At 54.3% G+C, this 25,158-nt stretch overlaps 5 protein-coding genes and 1 long non-coding RNA gene across 10 annotated transcripts in view; 2 read left to right on the top strand and 4 right to left on the bottom strand.

Moving 5' to 3' along the window:
- The window catches only part of LOC115503683 (NXPE family member 3-like), a 67,993-nt gene extending 67,415 nt beyond the window's left edge, over positions 1–578 (bottom strand). For both annotated transcript variants that reach the window (XM_032591529.1, XM_030299985.1), the window contains exon 1: positions 395–578. The gene's annotated coding sequence lies outside the window, so the exon portion shown is untranslated. The remainder of the gene's footprint in view (positions 1–394) is intronic.
- Positions 579–824: 246 nt separating this feature from the next.
- On the top strand, positions 825–4,029 carry LAMTOR4 (late endosomal/lysosomal adaptor, MAPK and MTOR activator 4). Of its 4 annotated transcripts, none has more exons than XM_030300022.1 (4): positions 825–929; positions 1,403–1,483; positions 3,207–3,324; positions 3,686–4,029. In XM_030300022.1, the coding sequence occupies exons 1-4, from the start codon at positions 927–929 to the stop codon at positions 3,781–3,783; spliced, it is 300 nt and encodes a 99-aa protein (XP_030155882.1). In that variant the 5' UTR covers positions 825–926; the 3' UTR covers positions 3,784–4,029. The 4 variants fall into 4 exon arrangements, with proteins under 4 accessions (XP_030155882.1, XP_030155884.1, XP_030155883.1 ...); XM_030300023.1 differs by lacking the exon at positions 825–929 and adding an exon at positions 954–1,221 and having other exon boundaries at positions 3,669–4,029; XM_030300021.1 differs by lacking the exon at positions 825–929 and adding an exon at positions 1,128–1,221.
- A 247-nt stretch (positions 4,030–4,276) lies between these two features.
- On the bottom strand, positions 4,277–8,704 carry MAP11 (microtubule associated protein 11). Its single transcript, XM_030299975.1, has 11 exons — positions 8,067–8,704; positions 7,771–7,866; positions 7,538–7,667; positions 7,306–7,392; positions 7,022–7,142; positions 6,771–6,918; positions 6,558–6,640; positions 6,306–6,469; positions 5,621–5,775; positions 5,199–5,392; positions 4,277–5,080 (listed from the first exon to the last, which is right to left on the bottom strand). The coding sequence occupies exons 1-11, from the start codon at positions 8,475–8,477 to the stop codon at positions 4,927–4,929; spliced, it is 1,743 nt and encodes a 580-aa protein (XP_030155835.1). The 5' UTR covers positions 8,478–8,704; the 3' UTR covers positions 4,277–4,926.
- A 224-nt stretch (positions 8,705–8,928) lies between these two features.
- On the bottom strand, positions 8,929–15,648 carry GAL3ST4 (galactose-3-O-sulfotransferase 4). The gene is made up of 4 exons (XM_030299991.2): positions 14,733–15,648; positions 13,286–13,596; positions 12,802–13,105; positions 8,929–10,369 (listed from the first exon to the last, which is right to left on the bottom strand). The coding sequence occupies exons 2-4, from the start codon at positions 13,408–13,410 to the stop codon at positions 9,335–9,337; spliced, it is 1,464 nt and encodes a 487-aa protein (XP_030155851.1). The 5' UTR covers positions 13,411–13,596; positions 14,733–15,648; the 3' UTR covers positions 8,929–9,334.
- A 220-nt stretch (positions 15,649–15,868) lies between these two features.
- On the bottom strand, positions 15,869–22,005 carry GPC2 (glypican 2). Its single transcript, XM_032591531.1, has 10 exons — positions 21,821–22,005; positions 20,989–21,147; positions 20,351–20,673; positions 19,454–19,534; positions 18,503–18,665; positions 18,154–18,284; positions 17,784–17,948; positions 17,551–17,690; positions 17,283–17,455; positions 15,869–16,291 (listed from the first exon to the last, which is right to left on the bottom strand). The coding sequence occupies exons 1-10, from the start codon at positions 21,984–21,986 to the stop codon at positions 16,032–16,034; spliced, it is 1,761 nt and encodes a 586-aa protein (XP_032447422.1). The 5' UTR covers positions 21,987–22,005; the 3' UTR covers positions 15,869–16,031.
- A 514-nt stretch (positions 22,006–22,519) lies between these two features.
- On the top strand, positions 22,520–24,684 carry LOC115503707. The gene is made up of 3 exons (XR_003965482.1): positions 22,520–22,869; positions 23,549–23,710; positions 24,416–24,684. It is a non-coding gene; the product is annotated as an uncharacterized LOC115503707 (long non-coding RNA).
- Positions 24,685–25,158: the final 474 nt, after the last annotated feature.

The raw sequence follows: 25,158 nt of genomic DNA, 5'->3' as shown, positions 1-25,158 counted from the left end.
TTCAAGTCTCCTAGGTATCCATCTAGGAGTGGAACTGCTCATGGAACTAACTCTGTATTTGGCTTTTCCAGGAACCGTTGATGGGTTTTCCATAGAAGTGGCATCATTTCACAGCCCCATCAGCAACGCACCGAGGGCGCCAATTCCCCCATCTTATCACCAAAAAGTACTTATTTCTAGAATCATCCTTCATTTTACTTCACCAGCACTTTCTCGGTCACATTGGTATTGCGGGCCCAGAAACTATTTATATTAAAACAAAAACTTTCGATGTGACACTCATGTATTAAAAAGTGACTTCAAAGTACTGTTGCTAATGTTTCCTGGCACATACTAGACAAGACAGCACCACGACTGCTTTGCCTGAGGGGAGGAGGCGGGGGACTCGACTCACCATCACACCGTTCCTCACAGAATCCCAGGAGGAAAAGCCGCTTTGGGAACAAACCCCTGTCTTAAACAGAGAGCTGCCTGGAGTAGGTATAAAAATAGCATTTGAATAGCTCTTCACTCTGCATTTCACTTTATTCTCTCACTCGCTGTCACACTCTCAAGTGCAACCCCAGCTCATGGAAAACGCCGAGCCCTCTGCGCGCAGGCGCACACCCTCAGCCCGCCCTCCTCCCTCCGGCCCCGCCCCCACCCACCGACACGCCCCCCTGTCCTCGAACTCTGCGGCTGAGGGGCTGGGAGATGGGTATTTAAGGCGGACTTGCGACCAATCCGCTTGCGTCTCTCGGAAGCGGCGCTCCTCACTGGCAGATTAAGGCTGATGATGTAGTCATGTTCCAATCCGCGCTTTGGGGGCGGAGCTAAAGTCCGGAGGCGCAAGGCTGGAGGGGACCGCCTGGAGAAGGCACGTGACCTGGGTCTGGAGCCGGAAGCTACCTATCTGAAAGGGAGCGCCCCCAGCACCTAAGGCTGCGATGGTGAGTGAGAACGCATGCGCGGGAGTACGCGCCAGGGGTTCCGCATCCCTGTTCCCCAATCTCTTTGGTTGCCCCCTTTTGAGCCCGCACTCAGCCCTTACCTCCTGTCCACCCCGGGACGCAGAGAGAATGGAGATGGGAGGGGAGGCGACGTAGAGGGCTGAGGAGGGATCTGTGGGAGGGTGTACGGACGCTGGCGAGTAGTCGGCGGGGGAGGGGTGGGCCACTAGGAGAATTGGAGATGGGGCGGGCCGATGGGGCTGCTGAGGCCAAGGGAGCCCAGGATCAGAGGGTGAGGAAGATGGAAACCTCAGGCTCTGTGTTGAAGGCTCTGTAGAGGGGAGAGGGTCTGGAAGGACCCTGGCTGGGGAAAGATCTGGGGGGCACTGTTACGAGAGACATGGGTTTGCAAATGAAGGGCATCGAGGGCCATCCTTGGCATGCTTCTCACCAATTGCAACTTTACCCACTAGACTTCTGCACTGACCCAGGGGCTGGAGAGAATCCCAGACCAGCTCGGCTACCTGGTTTTGAGTGAAGGCGCAGTGCTGGCGGTGCGTTGTGGGCAAGGGCGGGGGTCCCCCAAGGACACAGGGCCCAGTGATCCCTTTTAACATCGCCCAGTTTAGCCTAATTTGTCTCCACTCTCACTGTTAGCTATCATGCCTGGCACGTAGTAAGCTTTTGGTAACTCATCAAATAAAATCTCTGGAATCATAGTCTGGGAACTTCTGAGGTAGAAGTTTACTATCTTTTCAGACAACTAGTTATAGGTTTGTTGATAACTGATATTACCCACGTTATTCTCGAATATGTTTTTATTTGGTATTTACTCAAGATCCTTTGTATTTTGTTTGTTCCGTAGTACAATACAGTGTTAGCTCTCTAGAAGTTTTTAATGTAGCTGGAGAGACAAGGCTTAAGGTTAAAAGCTGTTATAACTTACATTATGACAAGGAGACTTTCTTGGAGGAGGTGAGAATTCAGCTGGTCTTAAAAGGATGGATGGTGGTGAACAGGCAGAAAAGGAGAGTACTCAGGGTAGGAGTGGTAGGTTCGTGTTGAAGAGATTTGGAAAGGTTTGGAAGAAGAGAATATGGTAAGGAAAGATCTGACTGTGGAGGACTTTCAAGGCTGGATTAGCACATTTATGTTAATCTTGAGGGTGATAGGAGCTTTGAACAGAAACGTGAGCTGATGAAATAGTTAAGCAAGATTTTTCTATTAGGTGTGAAGATAGACGGGAAAGGGCGAGATTCAGAAGTGGTGAGGGCTGCTTTGAAAATCTAGGTCTGAGATGGGTCTGGTGGCAGTGAAGAGCAAGGAGAGAAGAAATTTTAAAGGAAGAATCAATATATCTTGGTAATGACTAGAGATGGGTAATAGAGATACTTTTCTGTCTAGTAAGACAGTGAACTCAAGTCTAGAATGATGGCACCATGGCAGCTAGGAAATTAAGAAAGGAAGTTGATTGGGGAGGGGGTGAACTAAGGGGAATTTTGGTGACTTGACTTTAGACATTGGTTAGAAACAGAGTAAGAGCAGTTAGTATATACTGCTAGGAGCTGTTCTAAGCCTCTCACCAGTGATATCTCAACATAATCCTCACCATGAGCCCATAAATAGGAACTTGTCCCAATTTACAGATGAGGATACTGAGGTACAGAATGTCACAGAGAGCAAAGGGCACTGAACTTAATCTAATTGGGAGGCCCATGTTGAGGACATTAGGAGAGGAAGTTGAGACAAGCACCAGAAAAGAGGAAGCCTGGGCCGCTGTCACATCATTACCCAAGGGCTAGGTAGTAGGGCAGGCCTCAGGGACAAAGAGGATGTGTATGTTTCAGATTCTACAGACAGGGCAACCAGAGGAAAGACTGAGGAAAAGACAGAGCCTTGAACCAGTCAGTAGTGGGCGGGCACAGATGTTTGAGAATGTGGGTTTATCAATAAGTGGGGACACAGGGAGAAATCAAGTTTCAGGGATTAGGAAAAAATGGTCAGTAAAGAAATGAATGAGAGTCCGTGCTCACTGGGGGAAGGCCCATGTTGTAAGAATGAGAAACAGGATGCCATCAAGAGGGGCAGCAAAATGGGGCATCAAGAGGGGCAGAGGAAAATTTCAGGTTTGTTTTTTTCCAAAAATGGGGGTATCCTTAGGAGTACCGTAAAGTTGAGAGGTAGAATTACAAGTGCGAGAGCCAAAGTGACTGTTCTTGGAATTCTTTCCCGGTTCTGTTTCCTAATTTCTGCCCTCCTTCCTCCATCTGCATGCAGTCATCTGGGGATCTAGAGAATGATGAGCAGGCAGCCAGTGCTATCTCTGAGCTGGTCAGCACGGCCTGTGGCTTCCGGTTGCACCACAGCACGAACATACCCTTCAAGCGCCTATCGGGTGAGCCTCAGCCCCTGCCCCTAATGGTGGTGATGGGAGGGGGTGGGGGTTGCTCCCAGAGGCTTCTTTTCTTGGGGAAAAAAAAATTTGTCTCCTGCCAATCTCTCACCATCTCTCTCTGAGATCCCTGGTTCTGGCCACTTTCTTCCATTTGGGATTCACTCCTGCAATCAGGAGAAACCAGGAGAAGGAAGGGGATTTAATGAAGCCCTCCTATCTTCAAATCTCTGAGCCTTGAACTATCACATGCCTTTGGCTTTTGATCCCACCGGTTTGCGTGACCCTGTAGAGGCCATTGTACCCCACTAACTCTGTGCTCCCTTCCCTCCCCCGGGTGGGGGAAGGTGTGTCTCCTCTCCAGTGGTCTTTGGAGAACACACGCTGCTGGTGACCGTGTCAGGACAGAGGGTATTTGTGGTGAAGAGGCAGAACCGAGGCCGGGAGCCTGTTGACGTCTGAGCCTGCCAGAGGGCAAGGGGCAGAGGTGGATTGGGTCCATGAGCCTCTGTGATGAGGAAGACGCAAACCTCCTCCACCTCTTTCTTGGCTTGCTGCTAGAACTAAGGCTTTCTGCTCACCCACTGCCCCACCCCTACCTGCAAGGGCAGAGGCTTGGGGACTTTGCACTGTGTCAAGGAGAGTGAGGGCAAGGGGATCTCCCTCTTCCCTCCCTCCCTCCTAATAAACATGAGTTTGATGCTCCCAGGCCTAGGGATGTGTGTACGATGGGGGGTGAGGGAGGTTACACCCTGAGTCAGTCTTCCATCTTCTAGGGAGACAGTCGTGTGTTGACACGGGGTGGGGTGGGGGGGGCGGCAAGGCACCTGGGCATATAAAACTGGCAGTCGGAGAATAGTACGATAGGAAGGGAGCTATTTGTGTGCCTACCGAAGGGAACCATTCTGAGCCCCTGGGATCTCTGCTCCTGCCACCAACACACAAATGCAGGTCATTCTTCTCCCTCCTGAACAGGCATTTAATAGTCTTATTTCAGTTGGAAGCAGTAGTTGGAGAATAAGTTACAGGAACAGAGAGATTAAAAAAAAAAAAAAAAAAAGAAGAAACAAAGAAAGAAAAAACCCCCACACAACTTAAAGTGCTTCAGGCCACAAACGTAAACATGAGGGGCAGGAGGAGGCCACCTGGCTATCCCCCCTCACCCCTGAGACAGGAGGGCCATTGTCAGGGTCCCTTTGCCATCACCACCCTCTAATCTCAGCCCTGCAGGTGGGTGGGAGGGAGGGTGTCAGAGTCAGGAGAGACAACTTAATAGGAACAAGGAATACACTTTGTAAACTTAGAACCAGGGTACTGGGCGGGAGGGGGGCAAGGGAGCTCTCGGAGCCCTTGCCCCTGGCCTTGGGGTGGGGCCAGCCCCCCCCAGGGAGCCGGGGAAATACTGTTGGCTTAGTGCTGCAGCCATACCCGCCCATTTCACAGCTTCTTCCCTGTCCCTCATCAGCAGACACAGACAGGCGGCCCTCTTGGGCCTCCTCATCCATGGTGGGAGGCATCCCAGGGGAGGCACAGTCTGGAGCAAGGGCCCCCTCCAGGGGGCTTTCGGTTTCTGGGAGCGTAAGAGGGAGGAGAGCCGGCAGGGTGCTACTTGACAGGCTCCACCACCAGGACCTTGCACTCGCGCTTGGCAATCTTGTCCAGAGAAAGCACAGCCTTGTCCGGAGGCAGGTAGAGGGGGCGGCCCACGGGGGAGGCCACAGGAGGTGTGATGGCCCTGCGCTCCATCACGCTGCCTGACCTGGGGGGGAAGGCAGAGGCTGTGGGCTCTGGTTGGGCCCCAGGACCCTTTCCTGTTCCCCCTCCAACTCTGGCCTCTCCACAGTCCGGTGCCCACCCCCCCCACACCGCTTCCATACCTCATGAGGTGGCTCCGGGAGGGCTGTTGGTGAGAAAAGGACTGAGAGCGGCCTAAGCTAGCCTGGTGTCTCTCTACCAGGTCCCGGACAGCAGGGCTGCTGGGGCTGCTCTTTCGAGACAGGGGCCGGGCCTCGGGCGGAGGGTGGGACACACTGGCGGTGAACTGCAGCTTCAGTTTCATGTGCTGGCTCAGCTGGGGCGGGGAGACACAGGTCAGCATTCCAGCTCAGCCTCCAGGCCCCGACGCTCCTTTCAAATCAAGTTCCCCACTTGCCCGGCCAACGTTGGATGGAAGTTCCCCCTTCCCTCTACCCGGCTGTTCAGTGCCATCCGTGGTGTTTCCTCCACAGAGGCTGGAGGCCTGGACTCCTCCCACCCTGACATTCCCATAACCCATAAGCCCAGCCCCTCCCCAGCCCACCTCAAAGAGCCCTGTCCTCAGAGCCTGGAAGGCCACACTGAAGGTGAGCGCACTGCCCTTCCGGGAAAAGCCTAGATTGTTGAGGGGCGTGTGGCAGACAATGGAGTCCAGGGCTGCCTGCATGGCCCGACGCTCCTCCTCACACAGCTGCTTTCCTGGGGCGGCGGGGGGGGGGGGGGGGGGGGGGAGCAGAAACAGCCACCAGTAAACACATATATACAGCACTTCTCAGTTCGCAAAGGGCTTTTCATGAGCACAGTCTTTATATATTCTCTTTTGTTGAACTTTATAAATAACAATAGCAAATCCTTACTGTGTGCTGAAGTCTATTCTGACCACTTCACTTATGCTACACTATTAGATCACCATTAACAATCCTAAGAGATGTTATTTCCCCCATTTTAGAGAAGAGGAATCTAAGTGAGGCTCGGAGATTAAGTAACCTACCTAAGGTCACACAGCTAGTGAAGGGGAGAGATAGAAATCAAATATACAAGGGAGCCCAGATCCAGGGTCAATGTCCTTAAAATCACTGCCCCACTGCTTCTCTGATCTCTCCGTTTGTAACACTGTGGAGACCACCTAGGTATAGAGCCAAAGGAGCCTGCCACAAGCCCCCCACCTCTATAACTTCCTTTCCCCTCCTCTTCTGGGACAAGTCCCCAGAGCCTGACAGCCCACCTACCAGCCTGTGCATGCTCCGGAGTCCACACAAGCCTCACAGCAAGGAAGTCTTGGAGATTGTTGAGCAGTGTGTAGGTGACAGTGAACCGCTCATAAGTTCGAACGGGGGACTCACAAGAAGCAGTCATCACAAAGCATGGGCGGTCCAGGCGGATGCTGGGCAGGCTAGAAGCAGTGAGAGAGGGAAGAAGGGTGTGTGTTGCCAAACAAAGGTGAACAGGATGGTGTCTAGCGGGGAGTCCCACAAACTCACCGGTAGTGGGTGTAGATGCTCTGGGTGAAGGGCAGCTTTGGGGTGGACCACTGAACCACAGCAATCAGGGGAACTTCTAGGCCCTGTGGGAGAGACAAAGGGAAACATTGTGTGTACCTGAGGTTCCCCTCTCATCTTCTGTGGCCCACTGGCCTTTCCCTCCCACTGCTTTTTGTTAACCTTTTCCTTGAGCATCCAGTCCCCTATACTCACCTCCTTGGCCCCTTGAGGGGGTTGCTCTCCCCCTCTCAGCTGAAACAGGAAGTTGTGTTCCTCCAGGGCACTAAGCGGGCAGGGGAAGCAGCCAGAGGTACCAGGGAGCCGGCAGAAGGAGCCCATGGAGACTTCCCCAGATTGGTGACTAGTTCAGAAGAAAGAGCGACACAGCTTGATCTTTTCCTGCCAGAGCTCTTGGCCCTGCCCCCATCCCCACTTTGCATCCCTGCCCCTCCTCAGGATCTCACCAGACATTATCCACCAGCAGCACAGAGCCATCAGGCATGACAGGTAGATAACTAGCGTTGAAGTTTGGGAGAATCCGGATATCCCAGATGGAAATTTCCTCCTGGGAGGAGCTGTTCAGCACTGTTGGAAGTAACCAGGTCAGCTCAGTTGAGAGTACCGGGACACCTCAAACCCCAACTTTACCCCTCCCAAATGGACCGATCCCCACCAGTGTGCCCAGAGTAACTGCCACCTAGTCAATGCCCCTATTGCTACCCAAGACCCAAGCCACAGATCTGCTCACCCTTGAGCACGGTCAAGTGTTTTCCAGCCACAGTGAACTGGCGGCATTTCAGAACCGGAGGGGGCAGCAGAGTCAGCAGGGTGCTCACTGCAGGAGGGCCAAGGCAAGAACTGATGAGCTGGGCAGAGACCTCATCCCCAACACAGTTCTAATCCGGCGCTTGCCAGTGTCACCCCTCCACTCTATCCCCTAAATTTCAGACTCGAGCATTTCCCCTCTACATTCTCCCCACCTTGGGCCTTGAAAGCGCTCTGCTCGCCCCGGAACGTCTCCCCAGGAGATCGGGTCTGCAACAAGCGCAAGTAGCCTTGATCTCTGACCTCTGGTGCCTCAACCTCCCGTTTCCACACAGTCACTACAATCTGAGAACAAGGGACACGGGGCCACAGTTAAGAGAGCCAGCCAGCCCTGCCTTAGAAAGGGAGTCTGAATTAGGACAACAGTTCCACCCCTTGTCAATCTTACCTTGGCCTTAGGTGTCCCGGGGGGCAGTCTATCCAGTGAAACGGTGAGTGGGAAGATGACCTCATCTGTGGACACAATTGGTTCCTCCACAGGCAGCTGGTGTTTGCGAAAGGGGTAAAAGGGCGGGAGAGTCAAAGAGGCAGCCTGCAGCGTCCCCTTTTAAGATGTGCTGTACACGGTTCTTCTTGGCTTCCTTCATCTGCCTCCTTCATGCCCCCAGCGTCCATCCCCCTCCTGTCTCTGGAGCCCAGCAAACCGCCCCTCCGCCCTGTGCCGTGTCACCCCAAGCTCCTCACCGTGGTCGCTCCCCCTGAGGTAGCAGGACCCGGGCCGTGGGTGAGGAGGGGGCTGCAGCCTCGAAACAACGGCCCACCGCCGGGATCCCCGCCCCCTGGGGGTTCGGGATCCTGGTCTGCGGAGCCACCACCCCCGGGCGCCCCGCCTCCGGCGCTGACCGAGGCCAGGGCAGCCAAGGCCGTTGCCAGTTCTGCCCAGGCCCCTCGAGAGCCCAAGCCCGCGCCACCCCCGGCGCCGGACCCTGCGCCTCCCCGGCAGCGCAGCACCAGCAGGAAGCGGACAGTCTCCCCCAAGTAGAGATGGTTGCGCCGGGGCAGCGCCCGGTACCGGCCCGGGTCCCCCGCCAGCTCCGCGCGCGGCGGCAGCGGCACGGCCGGGAAGTACATGGAGTAGTCACACTGGGACTCCATGGGGCGGCGAGGACGGCGCGGGCCGGGGGCGAGGTGGGCCGGGCCGGCGGAGGGCGAGGGGGCCGTTGGGGTGGGGCTGGGGAGTCCCGACACCCGACGGGTGCTGTGCGCGGCCGGGCCGGCCCGGGAGACCGGCCGGGGCCGGGAACCGGGGCAACGAACCCGGAACCGAGACCCCGCAGGGCCGGAACCGGGCTGCTGGGCCGATTGACTGGAGAGAAACCGGAAGCGGAAAGGAAGGGGCGTGGCCTCCGGGGCCCCGGAATTTGTGGGTGACCGGACCGCTGGGGAGAGAGGCGGGGTCCGGCTGGGGTTAGGCTGCAGTAAGAAGGCTTTAGGGGAGACAAGACAGGTTTCTTAGAGAAGAAATATTAAAAGGACCCCCTGCAACTCCGCTTCTCCCGGGAAGATGGAACATCCCGCCCCCTTTCCACCCTACATAATGCAAGTCAAAGGTTCAAATTATTTATTCATTCACAAACATTTCACAGTTAAATGAGCATAGTCTGGAACCAAATAATTCATAGAGAAATGGACGCATTATTCCAACCCACAAGTTCCAAGTTATTTCTGGCTTACTCCATGATTTGCTCCTCCAGGGGACTTTTGAGAGTGCAATGGGGACCTGCCAGGGGTTTGGAAACGGGAAGGGGCAAAGTTGGGGGGAGGGGTACTGCTGGAATTCCTCCACACAGGCCGGAGGACTTGGTGCCCACATCTGTGCAAAGTTCCACTCATCGTCTAGGGCACAAACATGCTTTCAGAGGGAAACAGAAACGGCATCTGGCTGCCCCATACTCATCATGTTTGCCCTTGTGGCTTAGCTGCTTTTAAGCTAAAACTTAGTAATCTAATGGCTACGGGGAGAGTAGCCTTGAAGTCTTAAGGGGCAGAGAGACTGTTGAGGGAAATTGCTTGGCATCTAGCTTGTCCTTGTACTGTAGCTCAGGGGTAGCCAGGCGCTCACACTCCTCCTGGTCTGGGAGGCTCAGTCCACTCCGAAGTACATAGCCCAAAACCTTACCGGACCCAAACTGGAAAGGGCGGAATCGACGGTCAGTGATATATTTGGGGTCTAAAGCCTCACCCCCCACTAGACAATGTTTAGCCAGGGCCTCTCGGCGAGCCCGGAGCTCGGCCACAGCACTCTCCAGCCGGCTCTGGCCGTATTGATTGATCCGTGCCCACAGACTGTGGTTGAAATGAACGTAGAGAGCCCAGTCCAGGTGGTTCCAGGCTCGGGCCCGTGCAGTCAGCTGCCTGTCCTCAGCAGTCAGTCCACCACTGCTGACCGCGCTTCTGCCCTGCTCACCTCCAGCCTGGGCATTGTGCATGAAGCCCACCACATCATCTAGACCCCAGCACAGGGCATCTGCCAGTAGAACCAGTGACTCATCAAAGTACTCGGCCACCAAGACCAGGTCAAAGACAGAGTCCAGCCAGGCCAGACTCCACTGGATGAAGGATGAAGACCCCAAATCCAAAGAGGCATGGCTGGATGTCTGGCTGTGACCACCAGCAACTGTAGGAGCAGGATGGAGGAGAGCACTGGGATCCAGGGTATAGTGGGCTCTCAGGCCAGCGCCAGAAGGCAAAACATTCAGCTGTGGGGATTTGGGGTCTCTAGGGGGATGAGGATTCCCTCTCTTGGTCTTCATCTCTGGGGGGAAGGGGAGGCCAAAGTCAAACCAGAGTAAGTTGCGTGCATAGTGGTCCCCACGGGCTCCAGGCCGGTAGAAGGCTCGAGGATTGGCCAGGAAGGCAGCCAATGATGGTGCCTTGCGGAAGGCTGATGAGGTGGATTTATAGTAGGAGAAAGCAGAGCGGGCCAGAGCTGCTGGGTCTCGGACAATGGAAAAGAAGAAGCTGTCAGAGGGCATGACCTGGAGTACCTGCGGAGGAGAGAAAACAGGCATAGGGAGAAAGAAGTGGACCAGGAAGAAACTAAGAGCATGCCCATTGCTGGCTGATTCCCTAGACTCCTCAAACCGCCTTCTTAAAGCTCTGCTGGGAACCCCTATCTTCCTTCACTAACTGACAAATCTTGGGCAAGTTACTTAACATTTCTAAGGCTCAATTTGCTCATCTGCAAAATGGGGATAATCATACCTTACCAAATGATTATGGAGTTACAGGAGATAAGGATATGAAGGAACCTGGAACGCGGGAAGCTCCTTGAGAACATTAATTTCCTTGGGATTTTTTGTGTGGCTTTGGTCAGAACCAAATCTCTAAGAATCAAACTTCGTGTTCACTTCTCCAACAAAAATATTAAGTGCCTACCCTGGGACTCTTGGTCACAGTTCCAAGAAAGGAACTGGCCTCAGGCCTCTTAACAGAGTACCAGTGGGTCACTGGCAGCAAAAAGGGAGGAAAGGGGCCAACCATAATGCTGTCTCAAGTATAGGCATCAGGTGGGCAGGCCAACCCCAGGATGGCCGAAAGACAGGGTATTTCTGGGGCTCCTAGGCATCTAGGAAAGTAAAGGACACCCCTGGACTGGGCACTGGGGAGCTATGGACACTTGGTAGGCTGCTACCCTGAAGCCTGGGACATGTGACTCAACTTCTCAGCAAGAAGGGAGGTGAGACTTGGGCTGAGCCACTCCCTAGCATGGTCCTACAGGCACATACACATCAGAACCCAGCTCCTGGGCTCCCTGAAGGGTTTCTGCCTCTGAATACGGCTTATCACTGAACCTAACACCCCTCACAACAACCTCCAATCTGCTCTGCTAATGTGGGCATGCCCACAGAGCACCGCCTGTGAACTGAGTGTCTCTTTGAAGGCAGAGGAGAGCAGTGCAAAGAACAGTCTGTGGCATCAGGTGAACCTGGAATAAATCCCAATTAGCCATTTACCAGTTGTGTAACTTTAGGCAGGTTATTGAGCTTCTCAGAGCCATCATTCCTGCATCTCAAATCTGGGTTAACGCTTACCTTGAATGTGGGAGCGCATGGTACTCAATGAATGGTAATGACAATGAAGGTCAAAAACCAGAGAAGCCTGCCTGAAAGCTCATTGTCATCATGTCACTCCCAGCAGTGACCCCCCCCCCCCACTGCCTTTTAGGTCCCACACATACTCCTCAGCTGCTTTCTCCAGCTCTGGCTTCATGGGAGCATCTGGGGTTCTGCCACCTACACACATTTTCCCTGTTATACACGTGCCACCACTACCACCACAGCTTTGCTGGTGTTCTGCTTCCTCTAAAATACCTGATATTCAAGGGGCACCTGGGTGGCTCAGTCAGTTAAGCGTCCGACTTTGGCTCAGGTTATGATTTCGCAGTTCATGAGTTTGAGCCCTGCGTCGGGTTCTGTTCTGAAAGCTCAGAGCCTGGAGCCTGCTTTGGGTTCTGTGTCTCCCTCTCTCCCTCTCCACTCCTCCCCTGCTCACACTCTGTCTCTCTCTCTCTCAAAAATGAATAAACTTAAAAAAAATTTTTTTTAAATACCTGATATTCTTACTACAGAGTTCTGTCAAACCTTTCCTTAAAACTCACTTCAACAGAAAGCTCCACCTCTTTTGCTGAATCTTCTCCCCATAGTTCCAAATACAAACACACATATGCATGCACACATGCCAGGGAAGGCACTTTGACTTTGGAGCAGACGGGCCCAAGTTCAGATCCTAGCTCTGCTGCTTTCTATGAAGGAGGCCAGTCACTTAGGCTCTCTGAAACTTGCCCTCTTCATCTGTGTAATGGGGACACTTATAATGCCTTTCTGGCGAGGTGATGGTGAGGTAAGAACCCAGCACTCAGTAAGTATTCAGTAAAAGTTCCTTCCCTGTATGTTGTCATTTGCACATTGATTTTGTGTGTCTGAGAGCTCTCGGGTTCCTGTGTATGTATGGATGAGCTCGTGAGTGCACGCACGTACCTTCCCCTTTAGAACTGGGGTCAGGACCGGGCTAGGGCTTGGCATGGAGCTGATTCTCAATATCTGGCAGAGGAAGGTAGTCAGAAGGCAGTGGCTGAGCAGGGGCCCTGGTAGTGTTAATAGAAAGGGCCAAGAAGACCAAGAAGCCCCTGGAGGGAGAGTCTGGGGGGTCAGAGTTGTCAGGGCACTGATACCAGTGGGGTAAACTGGCCAAGGAAAGAGACCAGAAAGCTCCAGATGTGAGAAAGCAAGACTTTGGCTACCAGAAACTACTAGGCAAGAGACAGCTGAGGAGAGGGGAATAGGAAACACTGTGACCCCCATGCCCAACTTTTGGGTGAGGACCAACTTTTGCCTGGGGCCTCCTCCCCTGGTGGTCTTGACCACAGGCCTGAGACCATCTCTCTCCAGTCCCACCCACCCCCTACTATGCCCCTCACCTCTTTCAGGTTGAACCTCATGTGATGACAGAGGATGTGGAAGGGGGACTTGGTGCCTCCACCCTGAGGGCGGTAGCCTTTGACCCGAGAGGCCTGGAAAAGCCTTGGGTAGCCGAACTGGTAGCGGGCAGGGAGGGCAAAGCGCAGCCCGTGTCGGTCCCCGTAGCGATGAAGCAGGTTCAGCACAGAGCTGCTCCCAGATTTGTGCGTCTTCAGGAACACAAGTCGCTGCCGGGGTGGGCAGGATGAAACAGCTGATCCCAGGGATGGGGCCAAGGGCTGTCGGAGTTGCAGGCCTGGTAGCCTGGGGAGAGATGGGAGGGGAATTTTCCTGTCCCTCACCAGCAGGTGAGTGGGCATCTTGTGGAGCAAAGACAGAGGACATGGAACCTCCTCTGAGTCACCAAGAGTCACAGCCCTAGGTGGCATGGGGAGGAGCAAATAGGGGACATCTATCAGGCATTGGGACAAGATGGGAACTCACCTCTTCTGGAAGGGGCCCCCCCAGAGCTGGAGGGCAAATCCGATGGTCATGAAGACTCCCAGAGCCAACCCCAGGCTCCGAGGCCCCCAGAGGCGCATGGTCCTGGTAGGAGACAGAGGGCCCATGTGGCAGGTAAGGGTGATGCTATCGAGGGACAGGGCAAGGGCCAGGCACAGAGGCAGAGACAGCTTGAGACAGCCGTGCAGCCGTGGAAGGCGCTGGTTGGAGATCGGGGGGTCATTCCCCAGGCCTGCTCGCAGCCCTGGTTGAGTCTGCCCCCTGAGTTAGCAGATTTTTGCCTCTGTCAGCGTCTAGAAGGGAAATGAGGGGGAAAGGAGGGGAGTCTAAGGAGAGGGTAAAGCTTTCTCTCCTGCTGCTACAGCTCATACCAGGAGTGGGAGCCTGCCGGGAGGGGCATGTGCTCTCTACACCCAGATCTTCCAGGTGGCCCACAAGTACTCCTCTGCCATCAGTCTCCAGTTTCCCCAGACCCCCACCTGCAGTTCTCCCTGAGCCTCAGGGATTCAGAGGGAAGGGGAGAAAGACCAATCTGCTCATGTGACAGTGAGATGGACATGGGCCGGACGCCCGGCTTCCTCGTGAGTTCCTCTGCCTGTGACAGATGGGGATGAAGAGCCCCATTCTGAGGCCAAGAAGGCAGCCATAAGGAGGGAATGAGGGTCAGACAGGTACAGGGTGCTGAACCCAGGGAGGTCAAACTATAGGAGCAACTTTGTCACGAGTAGGAGTTAAAACTCAGGCATTTCTTTTCTCTTCTGAAACGTTCTCAGCATAAGGCAGACCCCAGTGTATGAAAAGCTGGGGGAGACGGGTGACTTATGAAGCTCAGATCCCTGGACCCCCCCAACACCCCTGTGCCCGCTTTCCAATCCCCTCTGCACCTAGAGAAGATGGAGAGGGTGGAGCTGGAAAGAGAGAGAAAAAAACTCTGCGACATAAGGATACTGAAAGATACAAACATCGAGCTTCTGAGTTCCCCCCCGAAGGCCCCAGCTTCCTAATCAACTGGGAGTCTGGACCCACCCCTTCAGATTACAGCCACAACCAAGGGCCACAGCCCTTCCCGACAACCCCTTTCTGGGACAAGCTAGGAGTGACCCCAGGTAAGGAGAACCCACACTTGCTACCTAGAGACCCGCCCCCTCTGGCATCACCCCCTAATTCCCTCCCCCAACACAGCCCCCAGGATCCAGCACCGCACCGGACTCCCTCCAGTGTCCCGATTTCTTCTATTCCTTCCATCCATCTCTGTCTCCTCCCATTACCCCCATTTCAGCCCTGTGTCCCCTCCAGCTTTGGTGACCACTCAGTCGCCAGCCCTTTGTTGGCCCCCTCCGAGGTTCTCTCTGTGACTCCCCCAGGTCTCCCCCCATAAATTCGAGAGTCCCTCCACTGGCTGCGGCCTCGGCTTCACTTGCCCACTTACCAGGCCACCTGAAGAGCAGCAGGGAGATCGGGGTCTGGCCCTCCCGCACGCCCCAGCCACCGCCCGGCTCCTCGCTGTGCTCAACTTTCCCCACAAACTTGCTCCGCGCCCAGGCTCCTCCCCCTCCCTCCCTTTGTCCCGCCAGTCCCTGCAGCTGCTCGGTCTTTAATTGTGTCTCTGGCTCTCTCACGGCATCTTTCCTTCTTCGTCAGGGCACCCAGCCCGCCCTTGGAAGACAGCACTTCTACCCTCCTTTCACGCTTAGGAATCAATTCTACCTTTTCCTTTTTGCTTTCTTCAGAACAAAAGACTCATTCAGGCAACAGAAAGAAAGAAAGCAAAAGAAAATAACAGACGAGTTGAAAGCAGACATTGTCAAGGACATGACAAGGTAGCCCCAGGCTGACTCAGAGAATAGGGGCCCCCACCCTGAAGGCAAGGGGCAGTCTTGTGATATTAATGATGCCTCAGGTTCAGAAAGAATTTTGCCAGTCCCTATAATTCTCCCCATTTTACAGATGAAGGTGCTCAGACCCAGAGGGTAGACCACTTGCCCAAAGTGAATGACAGGGGGCAGGTTCCAAGAGAGGCCAGAAGCCTCTGCCAGGAGCCTGGGCTCAGGGAGGGATGTTAGAAGTACAAGGCAAACGCAGGGTCCAATAAATTAGCTGTTTATTTGCAGAATAAACACTGAATCAAACACTGAAACATGAAATGGTGAAGCTTGTGAAGGATGTGGATGGCAGAGGTCATGAGAACAGCCCTTTTTCAAAAAATTTTTGGTATTGTAGTTTAAGAAATTGATAACTGAGAAAACTCCATAGAAACCAGGCCCACAGATCCTGACATCCTATTCACACACCCCAGTCCCCTGCCCTGCACCCCACCAGCACCCAGCTTGGTCCCTTTGAGACAGAGTGCCCCACCCCTCCCCACTTCCAACTTCCTTCAAACCCCACCCCCAACTGCAACTCTAAAACTCCTCCCCTTTTCTTTGTTGGGGCTGACAACTTGCCCAACATAGAGGTGTGCTTGGAAAGCACACACCTTCTTCCTAAATAAATACCCCCAGCCCCTCCTCCCCAGATTGTAAATGAAAAAATAAATATTATGAACACCCACCCACCCCCAACCCACCAATGGTAATCTCCTGGATTTGGGGCCCCAGCCATTCACCCAAAAAGTCCCTTTCTTTACCTCTCTGCATCCCCCTTCGACTCCTTCCCAGACCCAGCTGAGGGAGAGGGGGAGGAGGGGAAGGGCCATGAACCCTTCTGATGCTAGGGCACCCTTCCCCTGTTATCTTGGTCCAAGCAGGGCCAGGACTGAGAGGAAGAGAATGAGGATGGGTTGGGTGTGAAAACCAACAGATGTCCCCCCAGTCCTGCTCCTGCCCTGGTTGTGGCGGACAAGGACACCTCCTCCTTTGCCCCCAGAAGTGTCCCTTCGAGGAGGGCGAGGCAGCCGGGCTGGGGGGGCCACAGCTGCTGCCCCAGCCATCCAGTCATCTGCATAGTGCTGTCCCTCTCCAGAACCGCTGGCGTCCTCCTCCTCCTCATCTGCAGGAGGGAGAGGATCAGAAACAGGGTTGGAAAAGACATAATGGGAGACAGAGGAGAGAGAGAGACATGTAAACGGGGAGGAAGAGAATTTGAGATTAAAAAAAAGAAAAGGGGTGCCTGGGTGGCTTAGTCAGTTAGGCATCTGACTTTGGTTCAGGTCATGATCTTGCAGTTCATGAGTTCAAGCCCTGCATGGGGCTCTGCACTGACAGCTTAGAGCCTGGACTCTCCTTCAGATTCTGTGTCTCCCTCTCTCTTTGCCCTCCCCTGCTCATGCTCTGTCTGTCTTTCAAAAACCAATAAACATTACCAAAAAAAACCACACACACACACACACACACACAGAAAGGAGAGACAGGGAAGAGAGAGACACAGATAGATGGAAGTTGGGAGGTGAGAGAAAGTTAGTGACAGGAAGGCAAGGAGAGAGATCAGACAGACTTGGGAATGAGAGACAATGAGACAGACACAGAACAGAGAGATGGAGAGAAGATAAACAGAAAAGACAAAATAGACACGCACAGAAGCAGCTGGCAGACAGAAAGACGGGTGTTGGAAGAGAGAAGATGAAAGACAGAGACAAACAGTAGTAGAGAAAAACATGAACGTCTGTCTGTGCGTTGCTTCTCTGGCAAACTCTACCTTGGGAGTCTGCTCAGTGGCTTCCCACCTGGCTTCCCTGCCCTCCCCAACGATCCACAGCCTTTTGCTTACTCTAAGACGTTTCCCGCTATTCTGTAGGAATGCTTTGGTATCTCCCCACTGGACCGTGAACTTAAGGATGGAGAGCCTGTCATCAGTCTTCTAACCCTTCACCTTTGAGGTAAGCGTTCAGTACACGCGTGTTCAAAGGAGGGAGAGAATGAGTAACTGAGTAGAGACTGGGGGGGGGGGGGGGGGGGGGGTTCAGAAAGCAGTGGGCGGGCCCAGACCCGAGCGCTGAAAGCCTGGAGCTTCGAGAGGCTCTCGGGGAACCCGGGGCTCTCACCCCAGTCCTCCAGTTCCATGTCACGTCCCAGGGCGGCCGCCCTCATCCTGGTCGTGGCTAACCGGAGCTGCAGCCGCCGCCTGCGTGTGTGGACGTCAGATCTCAAGGATTCACGGTCCAGCTCTGGGTTTTCGAGCTGCTCCAGGGAACTTGCGACCACAGGCGACAAATACCTGCCGGCAGAGCAGCCCCGAAGGCTCCCAGGCTCCCGCCAAGCCCGCCCCGCCCCGGAGTCGCGTCCCACCCGCCAGCTGCCGCCCGGTCTCACCGGCCCCGCCCAGCTCCTGTCCAGCAGGGCGCCGCCTCCTGCGAGATGTCCGCCGCCATGCGGGGGTTCGCGCACACCGTCAGGGCCAGCCCGGCCCAGAAGCCCCTCACCCGGCCCAGCCGATCGCGGAGTTCCCACACCTGGGCCAGCAGAGAGAGAGGCTGGGCTGGAGCGCACGCCCCCCACTACCCACCCAGCCTGGCTGCCCTGTCCCTCCCCCGCGCCCCACTCACCAGGCGGTTCAGGCTGGTGCCTGCGGCCGTCGTGGGCCTCTCCTCCTCCGTCCCCGCCGCCCCCGCCGCCGCCGGGGTCCAGAGGCGGCTCACCTCCTCCCGGGGGGCTGGGGCTCGGCGGGCGCGGGACGATGCCCTTTGGGGATTCCCACATTCCCGAAACACCTACCGCCCAGGGAAGAGACCCCCTCCCAGTCATCCTGCGGTGAAAGCCACACAGTGTCCCCACTCCCAACACCCTCAGTATCCCTGATACCCCACACTGTCCCCCCACTCCAGGCCCTCACCTCCTGTATTCTAGCTGACACACCCACACTGTCTTCCCCCTGTCCTCAGTTTGACACTCCCACCTTTCTCACGGCCCCTGTACCTGGGCTGACACCACTGCACTGTTTTCCTGCAGATACACCAAACCCTCTGAGATCTTCACCCCAATGGACTGGGCTGCCAGTTCAAAAGAAAAAGGGCCCTGGAGCTTCTCGGCCAGGAACAGGAGACCATCTTGAAGGAGGGGAAGACAGAGAAAGGGTGCTATGAGGGACTAGATGTCCCCACAAATCCTCCCGACCTGGGTCTTGGAGGGAAGCAGCAAGGTGTTGGAGAGGGCAAACTTACATGAAAGTTTCTTCACTCAATAGGGTTTAAAACTCCCTCCCCAGTCCACCCGGAAAGCATCCAGAACACAAACAGCCCTCCCAGACCCTCCTGAATCCCCTCACCCAGATAGGCCCCCCAGTCAGGATCCAGTCCCTGGCTGCTGAGACAGCCATGGGCCACGTTGAGGCAGAAGCCCCGGCAGGGTGGCAGCGAGGGGACACCCCGACAAAGAGGACAGCCGGTCAGACGCATCACAGCCTGCCTACAGCCTTCGGACAACGGCATCTGAGGGCAGACAGCAGGACTATGTCATTCACAAACACAGTAGCTGCACTTACACAAGTTCGGTGTTGGACAGAGCGAAATCAAATACATACTCCACCCCACCTTCCCTAGGCTCTCTGTGGAGAGCTGGATGTGAATGTCTAGGGTTGCTGACCCCATGTGGCAGCAGGTAAGACCTCAAAACTGCCAAAGATCTGATGAGAGAGGTTCCTAGGGGCCCAGGCTGTAGATACCGCTTCTTGAAGGGTATGGAATTAGAGAGACAGTGGGAAGAGGGGTCTGAGAAAAGGTTCAAAGAGAAAAGTGAGCCCATTGTGGCTGGGAAGAGAGGAGACTGGGGATGCAGGAGGTAAGGCTGGGAGGTCAGGGAGAGAATGGGTGGTGAAGAGAGGGCTTTAAAGGCCAAGGCAGGAATCTGGCCTTCAGTAGCAGGGGAATGGGGAGACACTGGGGGGGGGGGGGGGGGGAAGTGGTAGAGGCACTACTTCAATCTCAGGCTGCTATGGAGATAAACAGACCACCACAAGCTGGCAGGGGTGGGGTGGGGGGAGTCATCAGAGAGCAGAAGAGAGTCAGAGAATGGAAGGAGATCATGGATCATGACACAAGGGAGACTTCACTCTGGCCTCCCCCCCTCCTGATTTACCCTGGATCCCAGGGCCTTGGGGCTGATATGGGAAGGCCCCATACCTCTCCAGTCAAGCTGTCACTTGACTCTTTCTCATAGGGCCTCTCTTACTTCTGCCTCTCCCTCTCTAGGCCCTGCCCACACTCAGGTCCCCTCTAACCTTAAGTGTTTCGCTGACCACATCTCTTCCGGTTTCCAGGCCCTGGATAAAGGCCCGGGCAGCCACCAGGGCCCGGGTTATCTGGGTTAGGGGAAAGAAGGTGAGAGAAACCACAGGGTCAGTCATGATTCAGGCAAGACAGGGACCAAGAGACTGAACCAAGGGCACAAGCACTGGGGGGCCAGGTTTGTGGAGTTACGTTGGGGTAGTTAGGAGTGTCAGGTGGTACAGGGAAGCAGGTTCAAAGTAATTGCAGTCTAGAAGGATAAAGGGGAACTGGGCTTAGGAAAAGACAGAGAGATCGTGTTTTACAGGGCTTGGAAATAGAGAAACGATGTATCAGAGCAAACAATAAACTGAAAGCCAGAAGATCTGGGTATGAGACACAGCTCTACCACTGGCTCTGAGACCTTAACTTCCGGGAGGCTCAGTTTTCTTACCCATAAAATAGGGATAATACTTTTTACCTCCAAGGGTTATGACAATTAAATGAGATACTACAGATGAAAGTCTGTCTCAACTATTAAGTGCCTAATTCATGTTTAGTTGAACCAGAGAAAGTCAAGATATTAGGACTGGGGAGCGGTTGGCAGAAAGGTGGCTGGGGGCCAAGAGCAGGTGAAAGGGTCAGGGATTTGTGTGAAATTAGGGCACCAGATGAGAGTGAGGGAGTACCCAGTCAAAGGAGATCAGAGAGCATTGGGTCAGGCAGAGGGGACTGGGGCTCAAGCTAGGGGTCACCAGGTCAGAGACGTCTGCCATGCAGGATGAGGAGATCACCAGGTCAGGGGTGACTGGAGCATGAGGGGGGTGGTCACTGGGCTGGAGGTGAGTGGTGCACAGCTCAGAGGTCACCAGGTCAGAGGTGGCTGAAGCTCAAGCCTCGGGGCCTCTCACCTGCAGGCGGAGGCGGCGGGGTGCCTCCCCAAAAGGCTTCAGAGAGTCATCAGGAGAGGAGGCGAGGCGAGTGAGGCAAAACAGGTAGTCGGGGGAGAAGATGTAGTGTGGATGCAGCAGGGGGAACATTTTCTCCAGGAGCTGTGCCCAGAAATCCACCAAAGCGTCCTCTAACCCCTCACCGGACCTCTCATAGTAGTCCCGCAGCCGAGAGAACAAGCCAGTGAATACAGGGGCGTGCTGGGAATACAGGTGGCCGTAGGAGCGGTGGAAGAGCAGGGCCAGAGAGTGCTCAGATGACGAGAGCATCTCCCGAAAAACCTCTGTGGCAAATGCAGAGAAAGGGGTGTGAGTTGGGGTGAGGCCAGAGAAGGATGGAAAATTGGAAGGGCAGAGGCAGGAAGAGATGGGGATTGGAAGAAAAAAGACGAGTGCGTTAGAGCCTCAGGAACTCTCAAGAGACCTGGGCAGGCTGGGAAAGGGGTGGGGGACAGATCCTGGAGAGGAGGCTGAAGAGAGGCTAAGCCAGGGTTCGGATGCCTTAGGGATGAATTAGGGAGTGAAGACATGATGTTTGCTGGGGTCATGAGCACAGAGAGGAGGGGTGAGGCCAGGTGTGGGGACCACCAATTCCTCACCATCAAATTTTCTGTGCCGGGCAGCCAGTGTGTGAACCAGGAATGAGCCGCTCTCCTCCACCAGGCCTCTGAAGGTGGCCTCAGTCTCCCAAGTCAGCCTCTGCTCTATCTCACTGGAACAGCAGGTGTACTCCTGGGGACAGATCCGAAGGTGCTCACCTGGACAGAGGAGACATAGAAGAATGGGGTGGGGGAGAGTGCTAGCAAGAAATTCCTTCCTTCTTCCTCTGTCTGGGAGGTTTTCCTTTCTCTTCTACTTGTCTGGTCTCTTTTCTATTGTCTATCCCTCAATCCCACCTATCCCCTCCTTATTGTCCCATCACCCATCCCAAGTCGACTGCCATTAGTCATGGGATCAAATAGTGATGGGCGAAATGAATGATCAGAGCGTCCTCAGGTGACCCTCCCCAACACTGCACACTTCAGGCCTCTAAGGACCTACAGGGACAGCATCGATGGAAGAATGGGATTTGGAGGGGTGGGGTTACTAGGTAAGCAAGAAAGTATTATCATAGAAGGGGCTCTTAGAAACACCGAAGGGAACAAATTGAGATGTGAAGAAACAAACACGGTGGGGGGGGGGTGCCAATTATTAGAAAGGTATTCCTAGTGTGAGGGTGGAGTAAGAAAGCTATTATGTGAACAAGAGGATAACTGTGATCCTAGTAAGTAAGTTCAGGAGAAGAGACATTATTGTCATGACAATGGCATGAAAAGATTATTTTAACGGTCATTCTGAAAAGGAAGAGTTATTGTGAAGCGGGGGGGGGGGGGGGGCCGCCCCCGCCCCCTCCCTCGCCCCCAATTCTTTAGTCTTCCTCATTCTCCTCACCTGAGATCACTGCGGGAGGGAGTAGGCTTAAGCTATATCCCCGAGCCCCCAGCACCTGCCGGGTCTCAGTGCAACTCCGGGTGACCTTTGCCTCACTCCCGGGTCCAGGACCAGGACCGGGACACAGAGACAGCAGCAAAAGCAGAAGAGATGGCAGAGCGAACATAGCTGCTGCAGCCCTGGTTCTGCAAAGTGTGTCCTAAGAAGGAAAGAAGAACAGCCCGAACTCGGGAATCCGGTTCTCTGCCGCGCGACCGCTCCCCCGGCCAGAAAAAGAGCGCGACCTCAGAAAACTGAACACCGCGCACGATAGCAGGACCAAGCGGCATCTGCGGAGACAATGGGAGCTGGGAGCCGGACAGGGGGCGGGGTCCGAGGCGGGGTCCCGCCAATGACGGTAAGGAGCGGGCCTCAGGGGCGGGGTCGAGGGAGAAGTTAAGCCAATGTAGTGGGGAAGCTCGTCGAGGGGGGGGGGGGGGGGGGGACTCGGCGGAACTAAATAGGCTGGTGGGGGAGGGGCGTGGCCTTTCTTGGGGGCGTGGCTATCCTATTCGAAAGGCGGGGCCTGGGTGGAACCCAGCCTATGGCAGTTGAGAAGCCAGAGTGAAGGGGCTACAGCAAGTCTAGTGCGAAGCCCGACCAATGGAGGGGGAATTTGGGGGCAGCGGGGGCGGGACCGAGGTGGAGCAGGGCTAAAGCCAAGGATCAGCGCGCCTGAGTCCACGTGACGGGGCGGCACGCCAAAGAGCTCGAAGGGCTCGGGCTGCACGAGGCTGCTGGAGCAGCGTGACTGTAACGTGGTGAACACGAGCTCTCACACGCCCAAGCCTCGCGACAATTTCCAGACCTGGGACGTGCCGTTGAGCTCGCGTCTGCGCACAACGTGTCTCGCGCCTTCCCGCGTTTTTCTGGATTCTTCCACCACCGGAAGAGAAGCAGCCGGCGCCTGTTCTGGTCGCGGGGTGAAGAACGCAGAACCCCGAGGGAGCCAAAGCTGTGATCTTTCCTCATCCCTGATCAGCCAGACGTCGCTATTCCAGGCTCAGACAGTGAGGCTCCTCTTTGACCCAAGAATACGCCCTCTCCCCGCACTCCCGGCCCTGAGAGAGGAACCCACCCTCCCCCAAGCCTCAATGGCTTCCTCCACAGAAGCTAGGAACCCCAAGCCCCAGGCCCCAAGAGACTGACAGTCACTCCTGTCAGCGATTAGGAAGCTCCTCAGCCCACTTGCCCCAGGGTCAGTCAGAGATACCATCTGCTGGAAAAGTGGAGAACGAGAGTTTTCCTTCACTCCCTCAGTGTTTCTGCTCCAGTTCTAATGGTGACTGCACCCGTAAATCGTTAAGTGCTTCCCATTCCATTCTATGTGGAATCAGGTTCTAGCCTGAAAATGAAAGACTGGGGTTTTGTTTTGTTTTTTCAATTTGTACCGCTTGAGCTGGTCTCCTTTGCACCAGGCAGTCTACGTTTCCGACGCGTGCAGAGAGGGGTCTGCTTTAAGCGGCTCTGGTGTGCGCATCGTGGCGGCCTTGGAGAGGATTCCAAACGCACGGCCGTGGTGTCTCTAATCCCCAGATGCCTTAGGTCAAGACGGTCATTTTTTTGTGCGCATCCACACCCCACCCCCGAGTTGCAGAGCACTTCCCTTGGAAAGGAAGGGGATGGTCAGAGCTGAGGCTGGAGACGTGGTGGGCTAGAGCCCCTTTCCTCTCCTCCTTACTTCCGCAGCTCGACCATCATGCCTACACTGCGGTCCTCCTCCTCCCCAAGCAGTGTGTCCTCCCCACTGCGGAGAGCGTCGGGAGGCGGACAGAGGGTCTTGTCTGCGTCTTCTAGTTCGTCTGTCAATATGCCCTGTGGTGACAGGGACTCGGACCAGACTGCAGAGGGGTGAGTGGAGTCGATGAGAACTTGTTGCATTGCCTGGCCTTCTCCCACAGTGGGGGCAGCTTTCAGCTCTGTCTGCCCCTCTGTGTAAACATTAAGAGATGCACTCTCAGGGGCGCCTGGGTGGCGCAGTCGGTTAAGCGTCCGACTTCAGCCAGGTCACGATCTCGCGGTCCGGGAGTTCGAGCCCCGCGTCGGGCTCTGGGCTGATGGCTCAGAGTCTGGAGCCTGTTTCCGATTCTGTGTCTCCCTCTCTCTCTGCCCCTCCCCCGTTCATGCTCTGTCTCTCTGTCCCAAAAATAAATAAACGTTGAAAAAAAAAATTAAAAAAAAAAAAAAAAAAAAAGAGATGCACTCTCAGAGCAGTGACTCTCTCCTGCTTTGCTAGCTAATTGGGTTTTTCTCCCCCCTGCCGTACATGTTGTAGACATCAAAAATAATATATCCACTTCCAAATCTATCATCCATTTGTCCAAACTTTTCTTGCATATATTTGTATGCTCAGCATGTACAGCCTCTATTGGGAGTGGGGAGGTGGGGGAGGGAGAAGAGTTCTTTGTTTGCTCCTGACAAATAGTATATACTTGTTGGTTGGTGTGTGATCCTTTATTTGGGGATTTTATAAACAGGTTTGTCTATCCTTCTCTATTATCATTTACCAGCTTGTTTTGTGAAGGTTATAATAATATATCTTTTTTATCTTTCCAGGAATAAAATAACCTCATACAAGATCTGATTTATCTCCTGGTTATTTTTTTAATTGGCTTCCTCTGACTCATTTCTATCAGTGCCACTGTTGGAGAGAAGATTATATCTATGTTATAAACTTAACTCTAGTCAATACAACTTACAAACTTTTTTCAAGGGATGAAATTTAATTCTAGGCACATATTAACATCCAAGTTATATATGAGTAATATGCGACTTACCAGGCCATGCTGATTTTTCGCCACAGCAGTGATCCCTCTGCCTGTTTAAGCGAATATCACTTGATTTTCTTATTCAGAGAGAATATTAGGAAAAGGTTGTCCTTCACCCATCTCAGTTTCTCATTTTTCATCTTCACTGCTCTCTTCAAGTGAAAGCTTTCTTTTAAGATTTTTGTCTCTACTCCCTGTAACAGTAAACACATCTCTTATTTTTTTTAAAAAAAGACTTTATTTCACTTTGAGAGAAAGTACACATGTGCATGAGCAGAGGAGGGGCAGAGGGAGAGGGAGAGAGAGAATCTTAGCAGGCTCCACACCCAGCATGGAGCCTGATGCAGGGCTCGATCTCACAACTGTGAGATCGTGACCTGAGCTGAAATGAAGAGTCAGTCACTTAACTGACTGAGCTACCCAGATGCCCGCTAAAGATTTTATTTTTAAGTAATCTCTACACCCAACAGGGCTTGAACCCACAACCTCAAGATCCAGAGCCACACACTCCATTGACTGAGCCAGCCAGAC

The sequence above is a fragment of the Lynx canadensis genome, chromosome E3 (assembly GCF_007474595.2).
Source record: "Lynx canadensis isolate LIC74 chromosome E3, mLynCan4.pri.v2, whole genome shotgun sequence".
Taxonomy (NCBI): domain Eukaryota; kingdom Metazoa; phylum Chordata; class Mammalia; order Carnivora; family Felidae; genus Lynx; species Lynx canadensis.
The sequence above is the reverse complement of the archived record's forward strand: the minus strand, read 5'-3'. Positions and strand labels throughout refer to the sequence as shown.

Excerpts from the sequence above, each read along its gene's own strand:
- LAMTOR4 (XM_030300021.1), top strand. The coding sequence starts at position 1,171 with ATGGGGCGGGCCGATGGGGCTGCTGAGGCCAAGGGAGCCCAGGATCAG. Across the intron at positions 1,484-3,206 it reads GTGAAGGCGCAGTGCTGGCG|TCATCTGGGGATCTAGAGAA; the intron begins GTGCGTTGTGGG and ends ATCTGCATGCAG. Across the intron at positions 3,325-3,685 it reads ACCCTTCAAGCGCCTATCGG|TGGTCTTTGGAGAACACACG; the intron begins GTGAGCCTCAGC and ends TCTCCTCTCCAG.
- MAP11 (XM_030299975.1), bottom strand. The coding sequence starts at position 8,477 with ATGGAGTCCCAGTGTGACTACTCCATGTACTTCCCGGCCGTGCCGCTG. Across the intron at positions 6,919-7,021 it reads CTGCTGGTGGATAATGTCTG|TCACCAATCTGGGGAAGTCT; the intron begins GTGAGATCCTGA and ends CTTCTGAACTAG. Across the intron at positions 6,641-6,770 it reads CCCCTCAAGGGGCCAAGGAG|GGCCTAGAAGTTCCCCTGAT; the intron begins GTGAGTATAGGG and ends TCTCTCCCACAG.
- GAL3ST4 (XM_030299991.2), bottom strand. The coding sequence starts at position 13,410 with ATGGGCCCTCTGTCTCCTACCAGGACCATGCGCCTCTGGGGGCCTCGG. Across the intron at positions 13,106-13,285 it reads GGGGGCCCCTTCCAGAAGAG|GCTACCAGGCCTGCAACTCC; the intron begins GTGAGTTCCCAT and ends ATCTCTCCCCAG. Across the intron at positions 10,370-12,801 it reads TGAGGTTCAACCTGAAAGAG|GTACTCCAGGTCATGCCCTC; the intron begins GTGAGGGGCATA and ends TCTCCTCCGCAG.
- GPC2 (XM_032591531.1), bottom strand. The coding sequence starts at position 21,986 with ATGTTCGCTCTGCCATCTCTTCTGCTTTTGCTGCTGTCTCTGTGTCCC. Across the intron at positions 18,666-19,453 it reads TGGTCAGCGAAACACTTAAG|ATGCCGTTGTCCGAAGGCTG; the intron begins GTTAGAGGGGAC and ends GTCTGCCCTCAG. Across the intron at positions 16,292-17,282 it reads CATGGAACTGGAGGACTGGG|ATGAGGAGGAGGAGGACGCC; the intron begins GTGAGAGCCCCG and ends TCCCTCCTGCAG.